We start from the raw sequence: 22,840 nt of genomic DNA on the forward strand, positions 1-22,840 counted from the left end.
CTGCAAGACACATGCACAACTGACCTTCAGTGTTATTAAGATTATGTAGCACACAGTCCTTTTCATTAGCTCCTCAATGGCTATAAAGGGGAACTGCACTTTTTTGGAATTTTGTTCATCATTCACAATCCTAATGTGACACATGATCACATATGTATTTCTCTTTTCTGTGCATTCTAGTGCAAGATAATGAGTTAATATGAGCAGGCCAACAATGGACATTCCTTTACCTATTTGGACGCTTGTGGACGCCCTCACAAAAAAATAAAAACCGCCAACAGTGTTCCATTTACATAGCTTACTTGTACATTAACTATTAATGAAGATAAGTGTGTCTTGTGAACTGGTGACATACCTTTAGGCGATCCTTGGCTATTCTTGCCAGGCATTCTTATCTGAACAGGACTAGCGCTATGGTTTGGTTGAATGTGCGGGGTGAAAAACGGCGGGAAACCTATAAAGGAAGGAAGAAAGGCTGCAGCTCCTCGTCCATGAGCTTCAGCAGCTCGCCACCACTCTGTTGGCGAAGCAAAAGACACCATATGATAGAAAGCAAAGCAAAACACCATTGGAGAAGATGTTCCAATGTTGACGCCACCCATTTTTACCAGAGAGGGCTCCTAGCTGGGGATGGGCAGCCAAAGCAGCTGACATGCCAAGGGAGCCAAGGCCGCCAAACTCTGGCCTGCCCACTCCAGCAGTGTAGAGGGCTCCAAAGGCTGGGTGGTTCACCAGAGGAAAGGCACTTGACAATGTGGAGCCAATAAAGGGCTGCTCTCCTGCTGCTCCAAACAGACGGCCTGAAACGGATCCAAACCAAAGTGGAAGCTTTCAAATGTGGCCGTAGTTAAGTATAACATCCTGGCAAAGGCAGCAAGTGCAAAAAAAGCAACAAAAAATAACAGTTAACAGGCTTATAACACAATGAAACATCATTTGAAAGCCATAATTACAATTGGTGTGTATTTCCCTAATGCAATAACCTTTAGATTGAAATCTGATGCTGGCCAAACATGTCTGTTGTTTTTTTTTTTTTATATAAACTCCATACAGGAGGGGAATATTATAACTACCGTAATTTCTGGACTATAGAGCGCACCTGATTATAAGCCTCACCCACTACATTTTTAGAGGAAAACCGATTTTGTACATACACAAGCCGCACCTGTATATAAGCCGCATGTGCCCACATTAAAACATGTAAACATATTTACAAAGAAAGACGGTACACTGAGAGAGTTTTCAAAGTTTTAATAATCTAACTTAACAATAATAATAATATAACTTTCTTCACAAACAGTAGCGTCTCACCATCGATTTGTTTATGCCAAGTTTACGTGCAGCAGCTCTGTTTCCTTCTTTATCGGACAGCACGATTGCTTTTAGCTTGAAAGCTGCGTCATATGCCTTTCTTTTTGCATTTTCCATGATGACGGTATGTTCATGCTAATTTAATTTATGCACAAGACAAGAAGTTGCAGTCTTCATCGACGCATATATTCCACCGGTCTTAATCTTACCTTTTCTACTCGAGAGCCCCTGGCGGCCGTTAGAGAAATTACATAAATTGGCCACATCACTGAATAAGCCGCAGGGTTGAAAGTTTGCGGAAAAAGTAGCGGCTTATAGTCCGGAATTTACGGTACTATTATAACCTGTGAGAGGAGGTACATGCTTTGAGCTGTGCGGTATGTGATTGTTTGTGTAGAGACAATTGTTTAAATATGACATCACTGAGCACACATAAACAGGACTAACAGGGTCTTAAAATGTACATGTATATGTATAGCATGGACACGCTTGACCTCCCACCTGACACAGACTAAAGATCTACTTGTCTAAAAGGAAGCTGTCACTCATTCCAATGGCCAACTCTGACAAATCTTCATCATCCATTTTCAACAATGGGCTATTTATGTACTGATATTTTGTCAGCTCTACATTCCTGAATATGTGAATATGACCAGATATTCTGTGTCAGGGTTTAAAAAAAAAAGCGTGTATAACCCCTTTCTATCCTTTTGGTATTCAATTTCACCGCAGAAGAATACTTCATCAGCATCATCGTCGCCTAGCGTTTTTCCTGAGCACAATCATTTCTGGCAGGGGCGGCTGCCACATATTACCTCCTCCTGGAGTCTGATGCAATTTGGTGTGAGCATATTTCATGCAAATTCAATTTCTATTCTAGACCATGCCTGCGTGATGCCTCTGCATAAGCCAGGTAATACACATGCGGGAAAGTGATGACTGAAGAAAAGGAAAGTGTTGTGCAAGGTGCAGATGAATATGTCAAAAATGCGACACACATACACACGCCTAAGAAATGTAAAACTGACTTGAGAGCAGTATTTTTTGAAGTCGTGCATTACAGGACCTAATTTTTTATTTCAAAAGAGTAATATAGAGGGCAGGAATCAAACACGACTGTGGAAGCATTTTAAGAGATTAATTTTAAGCAACAATTCAGCTGCATGGGGTTGTTTGGCAAGAAAAGGGCCTTACTAACATGGCAGGGTGCATGACGTACGAGTATATCGGCCTTTGTGTTGGCTGCAAGGCTCCTCTCTCGCTCAAGACAGCAAAAAACCTGCCTTTTGAATGTCATTAGAATATGCTGAATATGTAGAGCGAGTCTTGCCAACCTCGGCTTGCGTGTATAAAGATAAACGACTGCAATGCGACCCCCCCTGAAAAGGCCAACACACAGCATTCGCTTATGCCTGCGGTGCCCAGCTCTCCCCAACACCCACCACAGCCCTTCCCCTTTCCAGGCAACGCAAAGTGACATCTGCAAATGCCTATTCAATATTAATACATGCTTCCGGAAGGCGAATAATTAAATCTAAAAATTTGAAACGGGAAAGAGGCAGAGGAAAGACATACCTCCGATTTACCTACTCTCTCTCGCTCACTCTCACTCTCTCACCCTCATTCTGTTTCAATCCTCGCTCCACTCCTGACAAACTGCACCGCCTGCTTTTTTCATGTTTGGATGCTGCCGAAGGGGGATTAATTTGTTGTTTGTCGCAGTCAATCAAATTTCCACAGACAGATTTAAGTTAATTGCATCCGTGAGTTGATCCCAGAAGGAGAGTGCTACGAGCGCAGATCAGCTTTTATTCTCCAAGTGATATCCTCATCAATGACACGCGCCTCAGAGCACGCGCAAGAGCATGCATGCACACATGCACGAGCCGATGCTTGTTTTAGTCATCTCCTGATATTTTTTCAAAAAGGGGTAAAAGACACAGTGGCATTGAACCTTGAATCAAGGCCTGCACATACTGTCATAACGTATCTCTGATGTTACCTGCTTATACACTACACCTGACACATTCTTGCTAGTCTGTCTGAAATCCCTTTTCCTTTTAATTAAACTTAGATGTAAGGAAGAAAGTGATGACGTTACAGAAAATCCATCAGCTTAAATGGACGGCATCAAGTACATATTAAGAGTTGCACACTGGAAAGGATTTGATACAAAAGAAGTGGTTTGCTTGCAGAAAGTTCACAGGGCTTGCCTCTCGTTTCTGATGCTCTGTCCAAAATTGCTTATCTACAAAATCTGAGCTCCCGTAATGGCACAGAGGGATCAGAATGATGTATAATGCAAGAGAAACGCCATGTTTTTAAATGCCGTTCTCTTTGGAGCAAAACCATTTGAGAACAAGGATGACAAAAATCAAGCAGTTTTAACTTCATGCTTTCCCTCCTCCTGTCCATCTTTGCCTGATGATTTAAAAAGGGACCTATGAAGGTCTTTCCACTTTTCTGCGCATTTGGAAGTAAGCCATGAAAGAAGTTTGGGGTGTGACATCACAGTGAGCCTTGTGAGAAGTCACCGGCTCCATCCAGTGGGTAACTTCTGTACATTGAAATCCAAGGAAATGCAGCTGGTATAGGTGCAGATTCTGAAAAATCTAGAAAGCTTTCTGTATGGATTATCGTGCTCTATAGGGGTCCACAACTCCATACAAAGAGCCAAAAAATGAGCATAATAGGTTCCCTTTAATTAAATATAAAAATTCTAACCAAAGCCAGACAAAGAGTGGAAGACAAATTTAAAATGATGCAGAGGGGCGCTTTCTCGCTCACAGACTGGACACATGCTTGTGCGTGTGCACAACCAAACACACACACACGCGCGCGTGCACGCAAACAGTATCGTGCTGAGCTTGACTCTGAGGCAGCTGGAGCCAGAGAGCTGAAGGTTGTCAGGAGACATGGTGAAGCATGTGTGTGTTTCTCACACAAAAGAAGCTCCTAATTGTTTGGGATTCATTAATGCAGCTGCTTTTCAATTGCAAACCAAGCTGTCAGGGAAAAAAAAATTCCTTGTAGCTAGGAGAGAGGTGTATTCACACAGGCTGCAAACTAACTGTATAATTAATATAGGAGGAAACTCATTTTCTGGTAAAGAAATGAGGATTCTGAATGCTATCAAGACATGAAGGTGACCATATTTGTCACTATTAATGGTTTACAAGGATTTACAAGTGGTGTCTGATCTGTTTGAGTCACTTTTTTGTTGATTAAATTGACAGGTCCTTTAAAAAAAAAAAAAAAGGATTTCTCACCAGAGGTGCTAAGAGTGGATCCGAGTGCTGAGGGGCTCGGGGCCAGGCTGCTCTTTGAGTGGGGAGCAGGAGATGACGAAGAGGAGGATGAGGAGGAAGAGGCCACAGGGGAGGAGGTGCGAGCAGCAGACAGGGTGGGTGCAGGGGAGGCCAGCCGTTCTCCAGACTCCATATCTGTCAAACAAAATCCAATCAGCAGGGTTACAATAGCAAAGCACACACACACACACAAAACTTTTAGTGCATATACACACATGCAAACTGCCACACCTGCACAACATATCCAAGCATGTGCACATACACCATGACACTTTTCCTTTCACATCTCACTTCCCCTGAACAATATTTCAATTTAGTCATGCTCACTGACTCTCAGAGTCTATTGATTCTATATGAGGTTGGAAAGAGAATGTGTTTAAGGACTGATTGTGCACAACAAAGAACTTTTTACTCTCCAATGCGAAAAAGCTGGAGTACTCCAAAATGTGGTCAAGGCACTGTGGTTTGGGAAGACAAAACAATGCAAAAGGAAAAGAAAAAACCTCAAAAGCACAATGTGCAAATAACACATTATCCACGTGTTTCTATCATGCCCCCTTCACGTGTAAAGCTCACCCACGCTCACATTTCCCAACCAGGATCCCTTTACGCCTCCTTGATGAAAAAGAATTTCATTTAAATTCAAGAGATCTTCTGAGGCCTTTAAAGGCAACAGCGCTTCCTAAGTCTACATGGAGGGGTTTTAAAGTGATGGATGCATCAAACAGCACATAGCTCTCCATTATCAGCCTCACAGAACCGCCAAGCCAGCCATTACCGACCAATCAACAACATAAACTCTAACAAGAAACTGTAGCCAAATATTCCACTTACATTAGCCAACTTTAATCTCCTTTCACTTACAAAAACAATGTGCCCACACAGCCGCCAACTTGTGCAAGCCAAATAAACACTAAAACAGAATCAAAACAACATGAATTTACATGCACACGCGTGAATGCACACTCGCACATACACAACCTCACCACACACACACACATACAGAATCACCTCCCCAGTCTTTCATGTCAACCTGGCTCTTTTTCTGTCTTCTCTTTTGCCACATCCCTCTGCCTGACACTAATCCAGGAGTGGAAATCCCCTTCAAAAGCACAGTTTGCAGATTGTGTTTTACAGGCAGGCTTTGTTATTGTGTCATTACACATAAACAGTCTCTTCCTCCATCTCTCTTGCCTATCCCCCCCCCGCCACCTCTTCCCTCTCTCCTCTGCAGTGCGAGCAGAGCCACTGATTAAATCTCTGAGACAAAAGCTGCTATCCTCTGAATATCAAGTATCAGCCTTTCGCCAGGAGCAACACTGACAAGAGAGAGGGAGAGTGGTAGAGAGAGGGGTGAGCAAGAGGCGCGGATGACAAGGAAACCTGCTGCAGTCCACGGGGAGGAGGCTGCTCTGCCATCGGTCTTGGGCCGCCATTGCTGCAGTGGAAAACATGGCGGTTGTGTAATTATGAGCAAGGTCAAAGGTCCTACAAATGGCCTCTCATGTGAGGTGACACAATGTCGGCTAAGGAGCCGTCTTATCAGCCACACTGATTCATGCTTGTTTTCCAGTTGTAAGAAGAACATGTATGTATCTTACCCTGATTTCAACTAAAAACTGTTGCCTGTCTGACACGATCTGTTACACAAGTCACTGTCTGACTCGTCACCCTTTCAAAAGGAGAAAAAACGAAAAAAAAAATCCTTTCAAGAGAAAAAGAATGACGCCTGTGGCAACTCCTGAAAAAAGTATTATTAGAAGTGTGATGAAAATGGAAGGGAACTGTGGTCCTTCATAATTATCATAATGCACATGAAAACAAAAGGCTTGTGTCTCAGAGGACGAGCAAGCTTATGTGGTGTCAGCTGGTAAGTGAAGCGGATCATTCCCTACCTTTTTTCAGAGGGGAAAAAGGGAGAGGGAGGGAAAGAGATGCTAAAGATTGAGGAGAAAAATGATAAACAAGACAATGCAGTCTGATTTTGTTGTGGGAAAAAAAGATAGATGGCTGAATAAGAGGAGAGGAAAGAAGGTAAGGGTTGTAAACCAATCCTGTCATTTCTCAATATCTGCACTTAATGTGTTGCCTTGTCAGAATGTGATGATGTGAACAGAATTGATTTCCCTCCCTAACAAACAACAAAAAAGCAATCCCTCCTTTAGAGGTGTAAAGCAGCACTACCCTCCCCCTCATCTGCTCTCATCTCTCAAAGGGCCTCTTTCTGGGGATGAGAGATGGCGAGAGAAAGGACAGTAGGGGGAGAAAAGAATGCGAGTACAGTCCATCTTCCTTCGACAAACACAAACTGATCACTCAGTGCAATTAAATCTCATAACAATAATATGACTGAGCTCACTCATGTATCACCAAACACAGTGCTGCAACAATAATTTCAACCTAATGCAGTGGCAAGGTATTTAAAGATCCAATCCTGACTTACTTATGGGAAATTAAAATGGATTTAGCATCAGAATTAGCTTGATTTTATTGGTAATTAACAGCATACACCGTGGTGGCAGCAGAAGGCGAGCATTACAGTATCTGTGAGCGGCTAAATCAATTTGACTTAAGAACGCCAGCAAATCAAGAAGAAAACGCTGCAAGCAGAAACAGCAGGTCTCGCAGTTGCAAGGAGAAGGAGAATTTATGCTAATGTCAGGGCTATGATTTATAAGGTGTGTTCCAGTGGTGTATCCAATGCAGCGGTACAACACGGCATCCAGCTGTCAATGCATGCAGCTAATAGTGGCTAGGTGCACCAGCCCTTCAGGAGATTGTACAGCTATAAAGAGCACTATGGTTTTATGGTTGCCTTCATGTAGAAGCCTTCGTATGTCAGCTTCATCTGAAAGGTGCGTGATGCATATACAAGAGAAAGAGCGCTGGTGTAATGGCCTGTACTACATCCAATATGGCGTTGCATCATGCATTTATTTTGGGCATGTTGTGTGGATGCCGTCTTGCATGCAGCAGTTTAACAAAAATGCCAACATGTGCTCATAAAAAGTTTGCGCATATGTCCCAACCTCAAACTATTCAACCCCCCCTTGTTTGTGTCTCAGTCCTGCTCCGGTTCCTACTCACCCCTACAACACACACACACAGTAACAGATGGCTGATACTAACTGAGATAATCCGCCAACAGAGTCATCAGCATGGATCAGTGGTAATCAGAGTGTGGACACAATGTCTCTTCTCCGGCCGTAATGGAAGGAGCGCTAGGGAGGGAAATGCATTATTCCCTGTGATGCCCTGACCCCATTCAAACATACACGGTGGCTTGCAGCTCGTTTCTTTTTGCACTTTACTGCAGCTGACAAATGGCATCATTGGCGGATCTGGTACGCTCCCTCTCTTGTTACAAATCTCCAGCTCTCTGGCTTTTATTGCTATCGGAAAGTGTCACACACAGACGTATTCAGTCTTGTCCAGGCATTTGCTAACATAATAAGCATGGCATAAAATTATTGCACACAATTTATCATTCATATAATTATATTATTGTTTTTTTTTGGGGGGGGGGGGTGCATAGCTAATCCAAATGGATGAGTGTCGTGATTGTTCTAGTTGTCAATCAACTGGCAAAGATCATCTTTTTTCTGGCACACGCAAGCTTGCTTGACCCTTTTCTCCTCCTCTCATCAACCAACCCCCTCCCCGGATGCATCCACACCAATGGCACAATCAGTCACCGGCTTGTGAAAGTATGTGCAGTATTGTACAACATCCCATGTCACTTCTAACTGTCATCAGATTACTTCCATTTTGGTAGTACAATAGAACCATTCACAACAATCAAATTTCTAAAATCAAACAATTTTCAATTTAACATCGTTTAAGAAATAAGATAAAGCAGCAATTATTGGGGCCTCAATTTATAAAAGAAAAAAATAAAGCTCCATAGTGAATTGAAGGTGCACTTCAGGTATACGATTTGCAAAAAGCAATGCTTCAAGAGCCAAAGCTAGACAAGAGTACAAAGAGACAGCATGCCCCAGTGTGGCCTGTCTAGGTGTCAACAACTTGTGACTCAGGCCCCTCCCTCAGAGTTCTACTCCTGCCCAGTGACAGATGGCAGTGCAGGGCACGTAGGGGATGGGCACCATCGCTCACCACGCCTCAGCTCGCCTTGGCAGTGGTGCTGGCCACAGGTCTTATTACAGTCACACCACTGCCCGCCTGTCTGCCTCCATGTAAGAGTGAAGCTTACCACACCAGAGCGGCTTACTTCCTGCCGGGGCAAATAGGTAATGACGACGATACAATGTGTGGCGTATGGTAGCGAGATACTCTCTGCTGCACTAGTCCCGGGTCCCTGTAGAAGACATGCATCCATACCACTGTAAGGGGCTTTAGATAAACTATAAAACCAGCAGCATGCCACATTTTGTGTCTTTTTTGAAATGACAAGAAATTGGCTCTTGCCAAATGCCTTTATTTGCCTTTTCAAGCGCACTGTGGGTGCCAAAGGCTGGAATCAACACCCCTACTCAACATCCGTCACTGCCGGGTTCCCAGTGACAATAATGTGATTTTGGGACATGGTGATGACTCGCTGGGGAGGAATAAGATAGGCTTGTCACTTGTGTTTGATGTCAAAACCTATGTGTGACAGAATAGTGTTACTCAGCTCCAACAGCCAAAGCACCACTCCCATTTCCTGTCCATAAATAGAAGAGAATGAGCCAATAGTGAGTGTGTACTGAATGTGGGTAAATGTATGTGTGTGCGTGCATCTGTGCACACACGCACACCCATAATGCACCATTTTTAAATATCATGAAGTCAGCTCAATAAGAAATTCCCATCTCTTATGCTTATGCACATCTGCATCCAGCCAAAGCTAATTATTCTCCCCATGGTAACGGTGCAGGGTCTTCGCATCAACAAAACAGCAATGTGCAGCAGACAATCATCCCTGATGAATCTGCTCTACTCCCTCTGCTTGCTCCTCACACTCATCTGGCAGCCTCACCGCTCATTACAGTTCTTTTGCAGAATGAACGTGATCTGCTCGCCACATTTGTCAACAAAACTCCATAATGACTGAAGTAGAGAATAGCACAATCCTGATAACAAAAGCATATACACCTCTGCAAACACACACACGCAGATGTGTCCATCATTTGGTGAGCATCACAATAATTTGCTTTCATTTCCCTCAGGCCTTCCTGAATATAATTTACCTGTACTTGCTGATGCCTGTCAACTTGCATGCATCTAAGGCCAAGTCGCACACTTAAAAGATTTACATAGTGCCAATTACAAATACGACAAAGCAAAACAGACCAACATGATAAAGCGTGGTGTGAAATACAAGTCCACTGCAAAATCCAATTCTAATTGTGACTTATAGCACCATTTGTCTTGAAATGGCAAATGCAGAATATAGAGTTCCATTATTTAACTTTTAACATTTTGTCCTTTTAAGAGGTCCGCTGGTTACTAAGTGTCCTAGTTTGGAACGTGGCAGTATTACATCAATGTTTGCCTTTCCTGGCAGCCACCCCATTTGAGCACCACAGAAACTCGAAAGCCTGAAAGCAACACCGTGTCCCGATAACATTCTAGTAGTAGCCAATAGTCCAGAACCAGCTGACCCGAGAGGTCTGCGAAGTTCAGACTAGGGCAGGATATTTGATAAGTATCTCAGTCCTCAGCCGTGTGCACGGCAATGGGCAAACAATGGGAGTTTTAAGTTGATTCAGCGAAAAAAAAATTGCAGGCTTTGTGTTCTGTGAGCTGGTGTTATATAGGCTGAGCTTTTCCCCTGCTTCTAACACCTTGAAAGAAAGGTGGCTTGAGAAGAATGTATTAGTAGGTGTCTGTACATCACATTCTGGCATGCAACCTCAAATCCGCATGGTGAAGAGCATGTTTTGTTTAACACAATTAATGCAATGTAGTTGAGCATCTCCCCTGGTCACTGTGGACAAGCACAGAATGCGTCAGTCCCAAAACTTCAGACTGGAAGTCAGTTTGGAATGTTCTGTTTATTAACTGTGTATCTTATGTATATTATATTTGCATACATTTGTCACTCGTGAAACAGTTCACACACAGTTGCACACATTTGTTGCAAATTTGACCTGTGGGCAGTTTAGCTCTTGCATGACGAATATGTGATACCAACATCACAACGGGGGTAAAGAGAAAGGTAAGCAAATGTTACCATTTGAATTACAAACACGTTTGCATATTTTGCACTTGCTCTATTCCTGTTCTCAGCACATGAATTCCAATTTAGGTGGGCAAAAACTGAACCCTGAAGGGACCATAGTTTTTTTTTTTTACATTGCTGTTTCGAAAGGTTGGTGCTTGAAAATGGCTGGAGATAAGGCTTGCTGTAAATTAGAAAAATCATCAGTATGGCCCAAGGTTTGTGATGAGAGTAAATTGCATCATAATTTGCATATTATGATGTCACCAGATTTGTCAGATCCCTGTCTCCACGATACCAGCTCATCAAAAATGTCTGATATAGCTGTAATACTTTTCCTCATCTGTCGAGTACACCCAGCCATCGTCATTGTCACTTACAGCGGTATCTTGAGCACCACTGATGCCTACACCACTATTATAGAGCTATTATTGAGTAAGATATAACATATCTATTATGCCTTATCATACATCCAGGTCATTGTATTATCGGGTCTAATCAGTTAGTGCATTTATTGTTTTGTTTTTTTACGCGATCATTAGCAGTGTTTTGACAACCCACCACATCCCCTCCCTGCCACCCCAAACATTGCTAAGCAAAACTTTGTGGATATATGCAACTTGTGTACTGTGATGAGTGGACTCACAGTATTTGAAAGTCTATGAACTTTACATTTGGCATAAAAACCATGCCCACAAACGTTGGTTATGTTAAAGTTACAGATGTCTGCCATCTCCTGGTGTAAAGAATTAACTACACAAGGTGTGGTATAAATTGACATGTGCATGCATGTTTGTTTGTTTTCCTCTCTTGACCACACACGCTGACAAGAGGGGTCACTTTGCATCTGTCTGTGCGTGCTGGTTCTATATTGGACTGAACAAGAGACAGTGAACCCTCCTCTCAGTCATTTGGTCCTAGTAGGTGGATACGTGGCTACTTGTACATAGGAAAGGGTAGTGTTAGCACAATTTAGCGTTGTGCACAAGAACATTTTTTTATACGAATTAACTCCAGCATCCTCCCACATCTCAAAAATATTCATTTTAGGTTAATTGGAGACAAAATCGTCCATCTATATGAATGGGAGTATGAATAGATATATATATGTGCCCTATGACTGACTGACTCAACCAGTCCAGGGTGTACCTCGCCTCTCCCTCCAAGGATCCAGCTTATCCACAAGCAAAATAAAGATAAGTGGTCAAGAAAATAGATATTTTACATAAATATGTTGGCGCTGAGCTAATTGTAAAGATATAGAATTCTAAACTCTCATCACAACATTTCATGCAGGCAACTTAGAGCGATTATGTTTATAAATAGTGAAGCTAAAATTTTAAGTCAGTATATCAACTGTGGAGTAAAATAGGACATGTTCCAAAAACCTGCAGGAAATGCAAAAGTAATTTGAGTCAAAAAACAAAACAGGAAATAGCATTAGTTATCAGCCTATATCAAGGGACAAGGGGGAGGGAGCACATACGGAGAGTATGAGAGGGATTGGGAAAAGCAAATGAGCACAGGAGTCCAGATATGCATAATGCAAATGACATGCATGTCAAATAGCTAAACAAACTGACAATGACGGAACAATTGAGCAGTTAGAAAGCATTTGTGAGAGCCACTTTTGCTTTCGATTCAGTTCACCTTAAACTTTACTTGCAACAAAAATAATACTATGAAAGTATGCCAATGGTGAGATAAAGTGTGTAAGGGAGAAAAAAACCTATTCATGACAGTTTACTGCTCATGAAACAATGCAATAGAATGTCATTTTCTCGTTCTTTACTGACCAAACTGTCCATTCCATACCGATTGGCAGTGTCTATTACAAGAACACAAACATCAATTAACTGTTTGTTTCATGCCATTTCAGATGCAAGTTAGCGTTGGGCGATATGGACCTTAGCATATATCACAATATTTTGGGGATGTATTTTAAGGAATTCGGCAGAGTCTTGTATAAAAAGCTACAAATTTTAACCCACATTTATTGGTAACAAACATGCTAACCTTGCTAATGGGATGTCAACATCTGCACACGCTGCTACAACACACTGTAAAGTCTGGAGGACTTAAGGAAGATGTAGTCAACCCACAAAATGCCAGGTGGATATGTATGGCATCACAGGAGTGCCAAAATTAAAAAGGGAATACCTACATTGACAGATTGAGGATACAGCTTCTTTGTGCCAATTCCTACACATCACATGACGCTTTCCCACTGTGTAAACATAGCCCATGATAATGTTTTCATCCCCCAAGCACACACAGACCAGACTTTGGGTTGAACTGTGTTCATATTACAAGAAACCATTAGCCAATGAAACAACAACGTCAGATGACTGATTCAACTGAAATAAAATACACCCTCTCCTGTTTTGACAGTTGATTAATCATTTAAGTACATTTTCAAGCAGGAAGGCTAAATGGGCATAATTCCAGCTTGTCGGTTTCATTTTGTTTTCACTATTGTGAAACCAAATGTAATTTTTTTCAAGTTGGATGAACGTGAACACATTATATTTTTTTATTCAATATTATTTATTATAAATGAGACATGAGCGAGCTTCTACTGTGAAAAAGGACATACTTTTTTTTCATAATTGATTTCTTTTAGCACGACAGTCGAGTGGTTAGCGCGCAGACCTCATAGCTAGGAGACCAGGGTTGAATTCCACCCTCGGCCTCTGTGTGGAGTTTGCATGTTCTCCCTGTGCATGCATGGGTTTTCTCCGGGTACTCCGGTTTCCTCCCACATTCCAAAAACATGCTAGGTTAATTGGCGACTCCAAATTGTCCATAGGTATGAATGGGAGTGTGAATGGTTGTTTGTCTATATGTGCCCTGTGATTGGCTGGCGACCAGTCCAGTGTGTACCCTGCCTCTCGCCCGAAGACAGCTGGGATGGGCTCCAGCACCCCTACGACCCTCGTGAGGAAAAGCGGTAGAAAATGAATGAATGAATGAATGAATGATTTCTTTTAACCAATGCAATATGTAAATACAAAACGTTGAAGTATTAGTACTCCCTGGTACACCTTGCTAAATAGCTAATAACTATTATTAATGATATGAAGTGAAATATCACGTATGAAGTCAGACCCATCCATTTCATCCATTTTCTATGCAACTTATCGTCACTAGGGTCGCAGGTATGCTGGAGCCTATCCCAGGTGTCTTTGGGCGAGAGGTGAAGCCACAGCCCATTTACACTTTTACACCTTTCTCCCTCTTAGGCGCTAATCTCTAGATGCTTTTTCCCTTTTTTTCCCCCGTCTGATGCCTTTGTTAAGGCCGACACTAACAACGCACACAGACATGCAATGGATTTGTGAAAGGAAATGGCAAATTAAGGTAAACAAACTCACAAAACACAACTAAAACACATTCTAGCAGCACACAATTCAGTGACAAAATGAAGCATTCAACTCAATATGTCACTCACTGGTATGTGTCTGGTAAAATACATACTTAATGTTAAAAACACTGGCAGGAAGAGAATAGTGTTGTATTGACAGAGAGAGAGAGAGGCAAAGCAGCGGGCAGTCAGCCACTCTGTTCCGCTTCACTGCAACATGGGAGGGAGGCCAGCATGGATACACACAAAAAACACGCAGACACACACACACACACACACAGATGTAAAACACGTACATGCATGTGCATAGGCAAGCAGGCGCACATTTGCACACTTTCTCCCTCACCCTTCCCCACGCACACATACACAGTCAGGGGGACACACATGGTGCAGCAGGTGAGGTGCCAGCGCATCACGGCGCTGCCATTTTTCAGTGTCTTGCGCAGGGAGAAGCGCTCTGACATTTTATGAAGCACTCTGCAGAAATCAGCAGCTTGTAATGGCGGCTGGACTGTCACTCCTTCTCTCCTCACACACACAATCTATCTTCCCTCTCCCACACTGATTTTACAATATCTCCTGTGATTAGCATAACGTATTCAGTTTTATTAAATTGGCTTTTAATTGCAAAGAGCGAGCTTTTATCAGTCTTGGTCAAAGCTTTTGATGCTTTAGTAATTTTTTTAATGGCAAAGGTTGAAGTGAAAATGTTACTGAATGCACTGAAATCTTTGAAACTGGGTAAAAAGAATAGAAACGGCCAAGTCTTTTACTCAAGGATTTAATTCACTTTTGTATTATGAACCAGCAGTAGTAAATTCCTAACATTTTTAATTCATGTAGTTTGAACTGTTGAGTATATTATTGGAACCACGCATCTAAACACAACTTATAATATCTGCATGAAACCAAATTAATGTTCTTGCATGTCGTTGTCCCTGACAAGCACTGTGTTGAGCAATGATTAACAGCCAGTGAATCTACAAACCACATTAACAATGTTTACATTAGGCAACCCTCATTGAGGCCATTACTTCTGTAAAAAAGGTCTTCTGGGCAGATGGCCGCCTTTGTAATATGTTTGCAACAATGACTAAAAGCCTGGCACCCAAACAAGTACACTATAGAGCAGGGGTGTCATACTCATGCGGGTCACCAAAGCAGGTGATTTTAATGATTGACACCTAATTCGATTTGAGTGAAAGCGCTCATCAATAAACTCACCTGCTGGACAACCGGGTTGGAGAGAAAACTTGCAGACCCTCCATTGAAACATGTGCTTCACAGCTACTTAGAATAGTATGCCCAAAGGAACAAACATATGATTCAACTTGAAATATGTGGGAAGTGTCGAGGCCAAATCTCTCAGTGTAGGCTACGCTATAAACTTATACTAAGCCGATTTCATTAATGTGACATTAGCATTTGTAATGAGAAAATGGGGGAAAAGAAACCCTAGGGGCATCTTTTTGGCGTTACAAAAATCACACATGCATGCGCTTAGCCATGCACACGAGCACACACATACACACAGTTACACACAAGCTGCAACATCGGGCAATTATTTACATCCATATTACACCAGAATCAGACAAAGCAGACAAGATGTTGCATTTGTGTGGGTTTGAAAATGAAATATCACAGTTTAGTGTGTACAAAGTAGCTGTGACAGTCAATATTTTCTAGCTTTTGAGATGGACTGAGTAGATAATCACAGGCAAATAAAGCCCAGTATTTCTCTCATCAAACCAAAAGGATCCCACATATTCAATTAAACATTTTTACTAAAAGACACTGGATATCAGACTGATATCACCCAAAAAAATTATCAGATTATGTCGGTCCGCATGTAAAATCTGCAAATGTCCAGACTCTGTACCGGAACTTCTATTCAGTAGGTGCAGTTTTCGTTCAAGTCAGAAAAAGACGTTAAAACTGCAAGAATTGCAAACAAGTATGCATTACGGATAGCAGTCACTTGTGGAGCCTGTGTCATCAGATGGATACACTATACTGGATCGTTGCAGCAAAGACTCTACAGCAGTGGTTCCCAAAGTGGGGTACGTCAACTGCCACAGTGGGTACGTGAATAAAAATGTAAAACAATTAGCACCTTACAGCAGGAAGGTGACAGCGCAGCAAGTTGTTCCTTGCTCTGTGTGCATCATATCAACAAATAAGTCTTTATATTGGTGTATGTATGTATTTTTGTATTTCAGATACTATTAAGAAGGAGGTAGTTCTTTAATAGTTGTCATGAAAAGGTTCCAGTCAGATAACGGACACTTCGTACTCAACAAGCAGGATCAAAACCAACAAACTGCTGTCAGTGCTGCGCTTGTAAATCACAGCCAACACACCCAAAGCAGGTGATATTTACAAACGCAACCACAATAGGACAATGTTATTAAATGTTCTACTTATAACAGGCATCAATGTTAAATAGACCTTTGGACAGGTACTGCTTTATCATGATTGTCTAAAATGATTGTTTAAACTTTCCCACTATAATTCACTATATCTCTGTACAAGAAATAGTGTGATGTGGAACTCAATACAGCGTGCTGCTACAGTGGCGGAACAACGGGGTGGCCAGTGGCCGTAGAGAACATTTCGGGTATGAACTTATTGCTACCCCTATGTGACTAAAGGTCTCACCTTGGCCACCCTAAATTTCTGGGTGTGCTAAGCCTACATGAAAATTATGAAACTTGCTTTATTTTGGGGCTGAGGTAGTAAATTCACACCTGATGATCTTGATTCAAAGAGACAACCATTCTGTAAGATACCGCAACAAAATATAACCACTAAAATGACTTTTTCCCCTGCATGATTAAAATAATGTTTAAATAAAGATAAAAATGTTCATTGCAAACATTTGATGTTACTGTCAATAATTATCAATAATAATTAGGCGCAGCTGTACACCATAAAGCTTGACATATATTTTGTTTTTCTGAATTTGATGGGAATTTTATGAAAAAGCTCACAATAATTACACACTACACTGAAAAGGAGTCTTCTTGGGGACAATGATTATCTTTACCACCCAATGTATAGTTATTTTGTATGCACTCTTTGTTAGCCATAGCATAAAAATTGAATTACATACTTCATCTGAAGCTTGGGGGGGGGATTTAGCTGTTCGGTGGAGCTCCATGAAGGGCTAGTAAGATAGAATTTTGTTCTCAAATGGTATTTTTCGTGTGTGAAATTATTCAATTTTTAACACTTTGGCTGCCCATTTTGTCACCATCACATATGCATTAGGAAATGATCCTGACACTTTTCCCTGCAGTTACCAATGGTTTTTTTTTTGCATATGGTTATGCATGAAAGAATATTGCTCTTTTACTTTACTAGGGCAAAGAAAGAAAACAAACGTACGTCAGGGGAAAACAGCGCTCCGCTATTCTGTGGTTTCACCTCTCTGCTTCTCTAGCCAGGATAATTTTGCTCTCCCCTGGGGCCAAATGTAGAAGGCTGTTTCAAAAGTCCAGCTGTGCCGGTAAAAGACCTCGTGGCACATCAGTGATAGCTTCTTTGAAATGTGTTGAATATCCACAGAAAAGATTTTTTTTTTTTGCCAGTTACATGGCTCCATTTCCTTTGTTGCCACACTTCCCCTGTGCCATTTCAAATGAAAAGTCATAATATTTGAGTCTCTATTGCTGACTTAAGTTGAGCTTAGCCTTGACATTGTTGTGCTACAATCACGCTCCGACAGGTGGAAACGCACACACACACACACACACACACACACACGGTCAACTCTGCTGAAGTGGGTGCCACAGTGTCGGCCTTTTCAAGTTAAATAACAGCCACCGGCCCATCCTCGGGATCATCACACTTCCTTGTGGATGATCCAATCACACGGCCCAACCCCTCCTTTCGTTACCTTTTTACAGGAGTCCAAATGGGTGAAGAATAACTAGATCCAAGTGGGTATGTACTTGTGACTGGTGTGTGTGTGTGTGTGTGTTAGAAGGGGGGCTGAAACCAGAGCTGCCTGAGCCTGTTGTTGATAGTCATGTCTCACCCACTCAGTGCCCCAGAGGGAGTCAAAACCAAGACCACTGCTTAGGGTCTGTCTGTTCACACACATGAGACATAGGCTTAGATTACACAGGGCTCAGATATGACTCATCCCAAGAAGGAGGGAAAAGGGGGGGGGGTGTACTCTCGCACTGTTGTTTTGCACAATGCAAACACACGTCCTATCTGTACTGCTCAAGCAGAGGACACTGTGGTTCCACACACCTGCCACAGACAGATGTTAAGAATAAATCAAGAGTGAAGAAGAAGCTTCACACTGGCCCAAATGTCACTAACTCAGCACACTGACTGACTGAAGAGCAAACAGCTGCAGATGACAACACATATCCATGAAATAAACAGTAGTGTGTGCACCTGACGTACACACTGAAAGAAAAGCCATATTATAATGGGGGAAAAGTTCAATTTCACAGGCTCCACACACATTTTTTCTGTTTTTAGCAATTCACTGTTGCTGTGTAACCAGCTCCAATCCTCCAGAGTTGAGGGATTTTAAGAGTGATTGTTCTGGAAGAAGACTGAGTCCTCCAACGACAGACAAACAAGTCACAACAAGGCAGAAAGCAGTGTGGGTGGTTTTTGAGAGGAAGCTCTTTTTCCCTTCACTGCTGACTAGGTGGATTTCATGATTTCTTCATTTAAATATAGCCTCGCCAGCTTAGGAAGAATAAGCACTCTGACAAAAGCCCTTTGAAAAAGACATGCTTCACAATCACATACACACAAAAAAGGCTATAATTTGGTGCTGTGACCTCCAAGTCCAGAATCCAAGCATGAGACATCACCCTACATCCTGTCAGTCAGTTTGGCCCACTCCCTGCTTCCAAAAAGAAGTCACATCCATCCAAACATGAGTGTAGCTTTTGTCAGTGCTGGCAGCTATGTCTGTGGGCATCTTTTGTCACTTCTGGAGTTTTTTTTTAGCCTTTGTCATCTAACAGCCTGGGAGGAAGCAATATGATCTATCCAAGTGTGTGTGTGTGTCAGTGTATGTGCATGCATGGTATGCAAGTGTGGACTGTGTATGTGTCAAAAAAAAAAACCTTCACGCTTTGTGGCCCAGGAACAGGATAAAGCAGAGAGTTAACCAGCAGCTCACTGACATTATCTCCCTCTTTGCTGTCTTGGAATGCCAGCCTGCTGTGAAACTCCAAATACGTGACGTCCTGTCACACCACTGTTGTGTATGTGTGCGAGCACTAGTGTGTGAGCGCCAACTCAGGGAACAGGGAGTGTGAGTGTGTTTGACTGTTTTGTTTTGTCGTTCCAAGGCACGAAACGAAGGCATGCTGGAATGTCTGTCTAATACTTGATAAATTCAAATACTAAACTGTTTGATGTTTACAAGAATTATGTTGATTCAGAAGTCAAACACCGACAAATTGCCTTGAAATCAAAATAAATGTTGACAAGGAGTCGCTGCATTTCTTAATCCATTACAAAACAAGTTTATGGCTTAAAATGGATGACTGGGCAAAAGGAAGCACAAGTGCGGCCCTTGTGATGCCTATGAATCTAACATCCATGACTCAAGAGGTCAGGCGGCACATCCACGCTTAGTACTCGGGGTTAAGGGGATGAAACCAAGTGTGAAATGTGAGAAGACAAGCCAACATGGTTTCTCAGGCAACAAACAAGTAAGGAGACAAACATATCTGTGCAAATGCGGAGTACGTGAGGTATTTTACTAACAGAGGTGTTTCATATGAGGGCAAGATGGAAAAAAGAGTGGCTTTTACAAGTGGCCGGGTTCAGACAGGTTAATCAGTAATGGCCTGTTGTACTTCAAACAGGCGGCGTATGAGCGAGTGCATGTCGCTAACAATGCCAACGCCTTATGGAGTTGAGCTGTTTCAAACCTCGAAAGAACAGATAATTCAACTGGACTGTTTCCATAAAAAACATAAGGAAAAATAGATTTTTTCCTTTTTCCGCCCACAATCGCTATTAATATATCAGAACATTTGCTCATGTCCTGCTAAGGACTGGAATTTTAGTTGAAACAGTCAGGATTAGAACGAGGCGGTCAGGCATTTTCATGCGCTCACCATATGTACGCTCTTATGAGCATACTTTCACTGTATCTCAAACACACACACATCACACACACACACCCACAGAGGTTTAGTTCCACTGAAGTGACGTAATCTGAACCCTTACACACGACATATCTTGTATTGCTCGAGTCACACAAGCAAAAGGTAACCTTTCTTTGAAAATAATTCTCCCTAATATCAACAAGGAGCCCTAAATCCTGACAACCTGACAAGAATTGTCCGCGGCAGCACCAAAAAAAAAGCTGTGCTAAAATGACAGCGCTGTAAATTGTTTTAATTATGGCCAACGCAGATAACAGCCTGTGAAAACATTGTGTCTTCGAGCCCTCTGGAAGATCCACAAATACAGTATTCCCTGGAAAACACGATTGTTGTGTGTTTATAAGAGAGTGAGAGTGTGTGTGTGTGTGTGTGCGCGCATACAATATTCATTTTGCTGCAGGAGGACAATCTATGAATAACAATGAGAGGCGCTAATGAAATCAGCCATCAACCTGCGATACATACATATTAAAGCAGGACCTCAGAGTGTCATTCGCTTAGTGCATCATTTGTTCCCACTCATTTTTTCCCCTCTTTGCCACCTGACCTTTAGCGTATGTACCTCCACCCCCCACTTCTCAATACTTAAAATAGTACCTGCAGTACCTTTATGTGTAGGACTCTGCCGCATCACATTACGGGGTGTTGCTAATATTTTGATTACCATATGTACTTGCATAGGAGACTCTTGTATTAGATCTTGCATGATTGTGGACGTGGCCTAATGTTATCTATCAATACGTAGTAATGCATTTCAGGGATTCACTCAGAATTGTATTGTGTAGTGAGAGTACACAAATGTTTGCCATTTAAAAGTTTACCCAATCTTAGAACAAGAATTTCACCTTCATTGCAAACGGTAACCAGTGTCCACGCTGCAACGTTACTATAATGTCATCTCATCCCAGCTGCCAGGGAACAGTGCTCCTCCCTTCCCTCTGAACACGCTTCACAGCTCTGGTCTCTCTGTCTCTTCTTTTCTCTCCCTAACCCCCACCCCCACGCTGGCAGGGAAATGGATCCCTCCACCTGACAGTGGCCATTTTGAGCCTTCTCTCCTCTCCTCTCTATTCCTGCTTCCCAGTAAACAATGGGAGAGGGATAATTGATCAAACAGCCAGAGCTCTGCGAGCAGGGAAGGTCACCGCCCGCCAGCCCAGCTTGCTACAGAGGGGAGGGGGAGATATATGTTGTCAATATGTGCATTTTGTCTGTGTAGATGAGTGTGAACATGCACGTATTCCATGTGCCCACGCATACATGTGTACCTGAATGCAATACCATGTCCGTGCGTGTGCGCACGTGTGTGTTTGTGTGTATAAATGGGGGTCTCTCTGATGCTCTTGAGCTGCCATTTTTCTTCCCTGACAAAGACTCCATCTGCCACTGAGCCATTTGCTGCCTCCCGAGTCGGGAGAGTATTCTGCAAGCCGTGTTCACCTTGATGTCACCTCCACACACATCACGCCTTGCTGACGCTGTATACAAACACACACACTCACAAAGACACACCACTACAAATGCTAGTTTCCTCATTTGGTTTTACATATACAATGGAAGGCCACAACAACAAAATTTGGTAACACCTTTTCACCTACAATTCTCAGTTTTTATTATTGTGGTTGTATAGAACTGTCAAACCCAACCAGGCAGATATTCCTATAGATTTTACCTTACATTTTACCTTAACATACATTGTATATGTATGTCAAATGCGGTAAGTGGGTGTGCACTCAATATAATTTCACTTTTTCCACTCAAACATATGCATGCACACAAAGTGTGTTGAAACAGCGGCCCTCCCTCGCCACAGCATAGCTGCTATCACTGTGCAACCATCAGTGCTGTGCATTGTGGGGGTGTCTGTTGGGGCAAAGAGACGCGACTGGGGCTGAGGGATTCACACGCCTCTGAAAGACAGCCAGAGGGAGAGAGAGAGAAGAAACGTGCAGGGGGTGCAGTGGTGAGAGGTGTGGAGGGGGGGGGGGGGGGGGGGGGGGGGGGGGGGGGGCAAGATACGAAGGTGGCCAGTAAGTGGAAATGAGAGATGGCATTTTAAAGAGGAAGCTGAATTTCACCTGCAATTACCGTAGCTCCAGGGCACATGGCTCGGTTAAGAGACATTTCATTCCAAAGCCACCGTGTATCGCTGCAACACGGAGCCCTAAGAGGCACATAAAGAGGGTGAGGGAAAATAGAGCAGTGGATGGCCAAGATGGCCCTCAGCAGATGTGGCGATGAAAGAGAGGACGCAGGCTTGGATGTAACTCAGGAGAGGAGGAGAGGAGAAGGAGAGGATGCAACAGAGGAAAGAGGATATCTCATTCAGCAGGCCCCAACCCGGCCATCTGCACAGCACACTAACAGTGTGCGCGCACACACACATGCACGCACAACACTCTCAATCGCATGCACTCACACACGCTTAACAAAAAGCAGCTCAAATACTGACACAGTAAAGTGCAAAGAAAGCTGGCTGTGTTTAATGATTAATATCGTTCATCGCATTCATTCTCGTCTTTCGATGAAGCCTCGTTGT

The 22,840-nt window shown here is 42.6% G+C and overlaps 1 protein-coding gene across 14 annotated transcripts in view; it reads right to left on the bottom strand.

Moving 5' to 3' along the window:
* Nucleotides 1-22,840, bottom strand: part of baz2ba (bromodomain adjacent to zinc finger domain, 2Ba) — a 67,461-nt gene that overhangs the window by 26,045 nt on the left and 18,576 nt on the right. For 13 of the 14 annotated variants that reach the window (XM_058088881.1, XM_058088880.1, XM_058088879.1 and 10 more), the window contains exons 3-5: nt 4,581-4,754; nt 609-800; nt 356-517 (exon numbers count right to left, since the gene is read on the bottom strand). In XM_058088881.1, the coding sequence (XP_057944864.1) occupies nt 356-517; nt 609-800; nt 4,581-4,752 (526 nt within the window). In that variant the 5' untranslated portion in view covers nt 4,753-4,754. Of the gene's footprint in view, nt 1-355; nt 518-608; nt 801-4,580; nt 4,755-18,044; nt 22,122-22,840 lie in introns of those variants that run through there. The other variant, XM_058088876.1, reaches the window with a different exon arrangement.

The sequence above is a fragment of the Doryrhamphus excisus genome, chromosome 12 (assembly GCF_030265055.1).
Source record: "Doryrhamphus excisus isolate RoL2022-K1 chromosome 12, RoL_Dexc_1.0, whole genome shotgun sequence".
Taxonomy (NCBI): Eukaryota; Metazoa; Chordata; class Actinopteri; order Syngnathiformes; family Syngnathidae; genus Doryrhamphus; species Doryrhamphus excisus.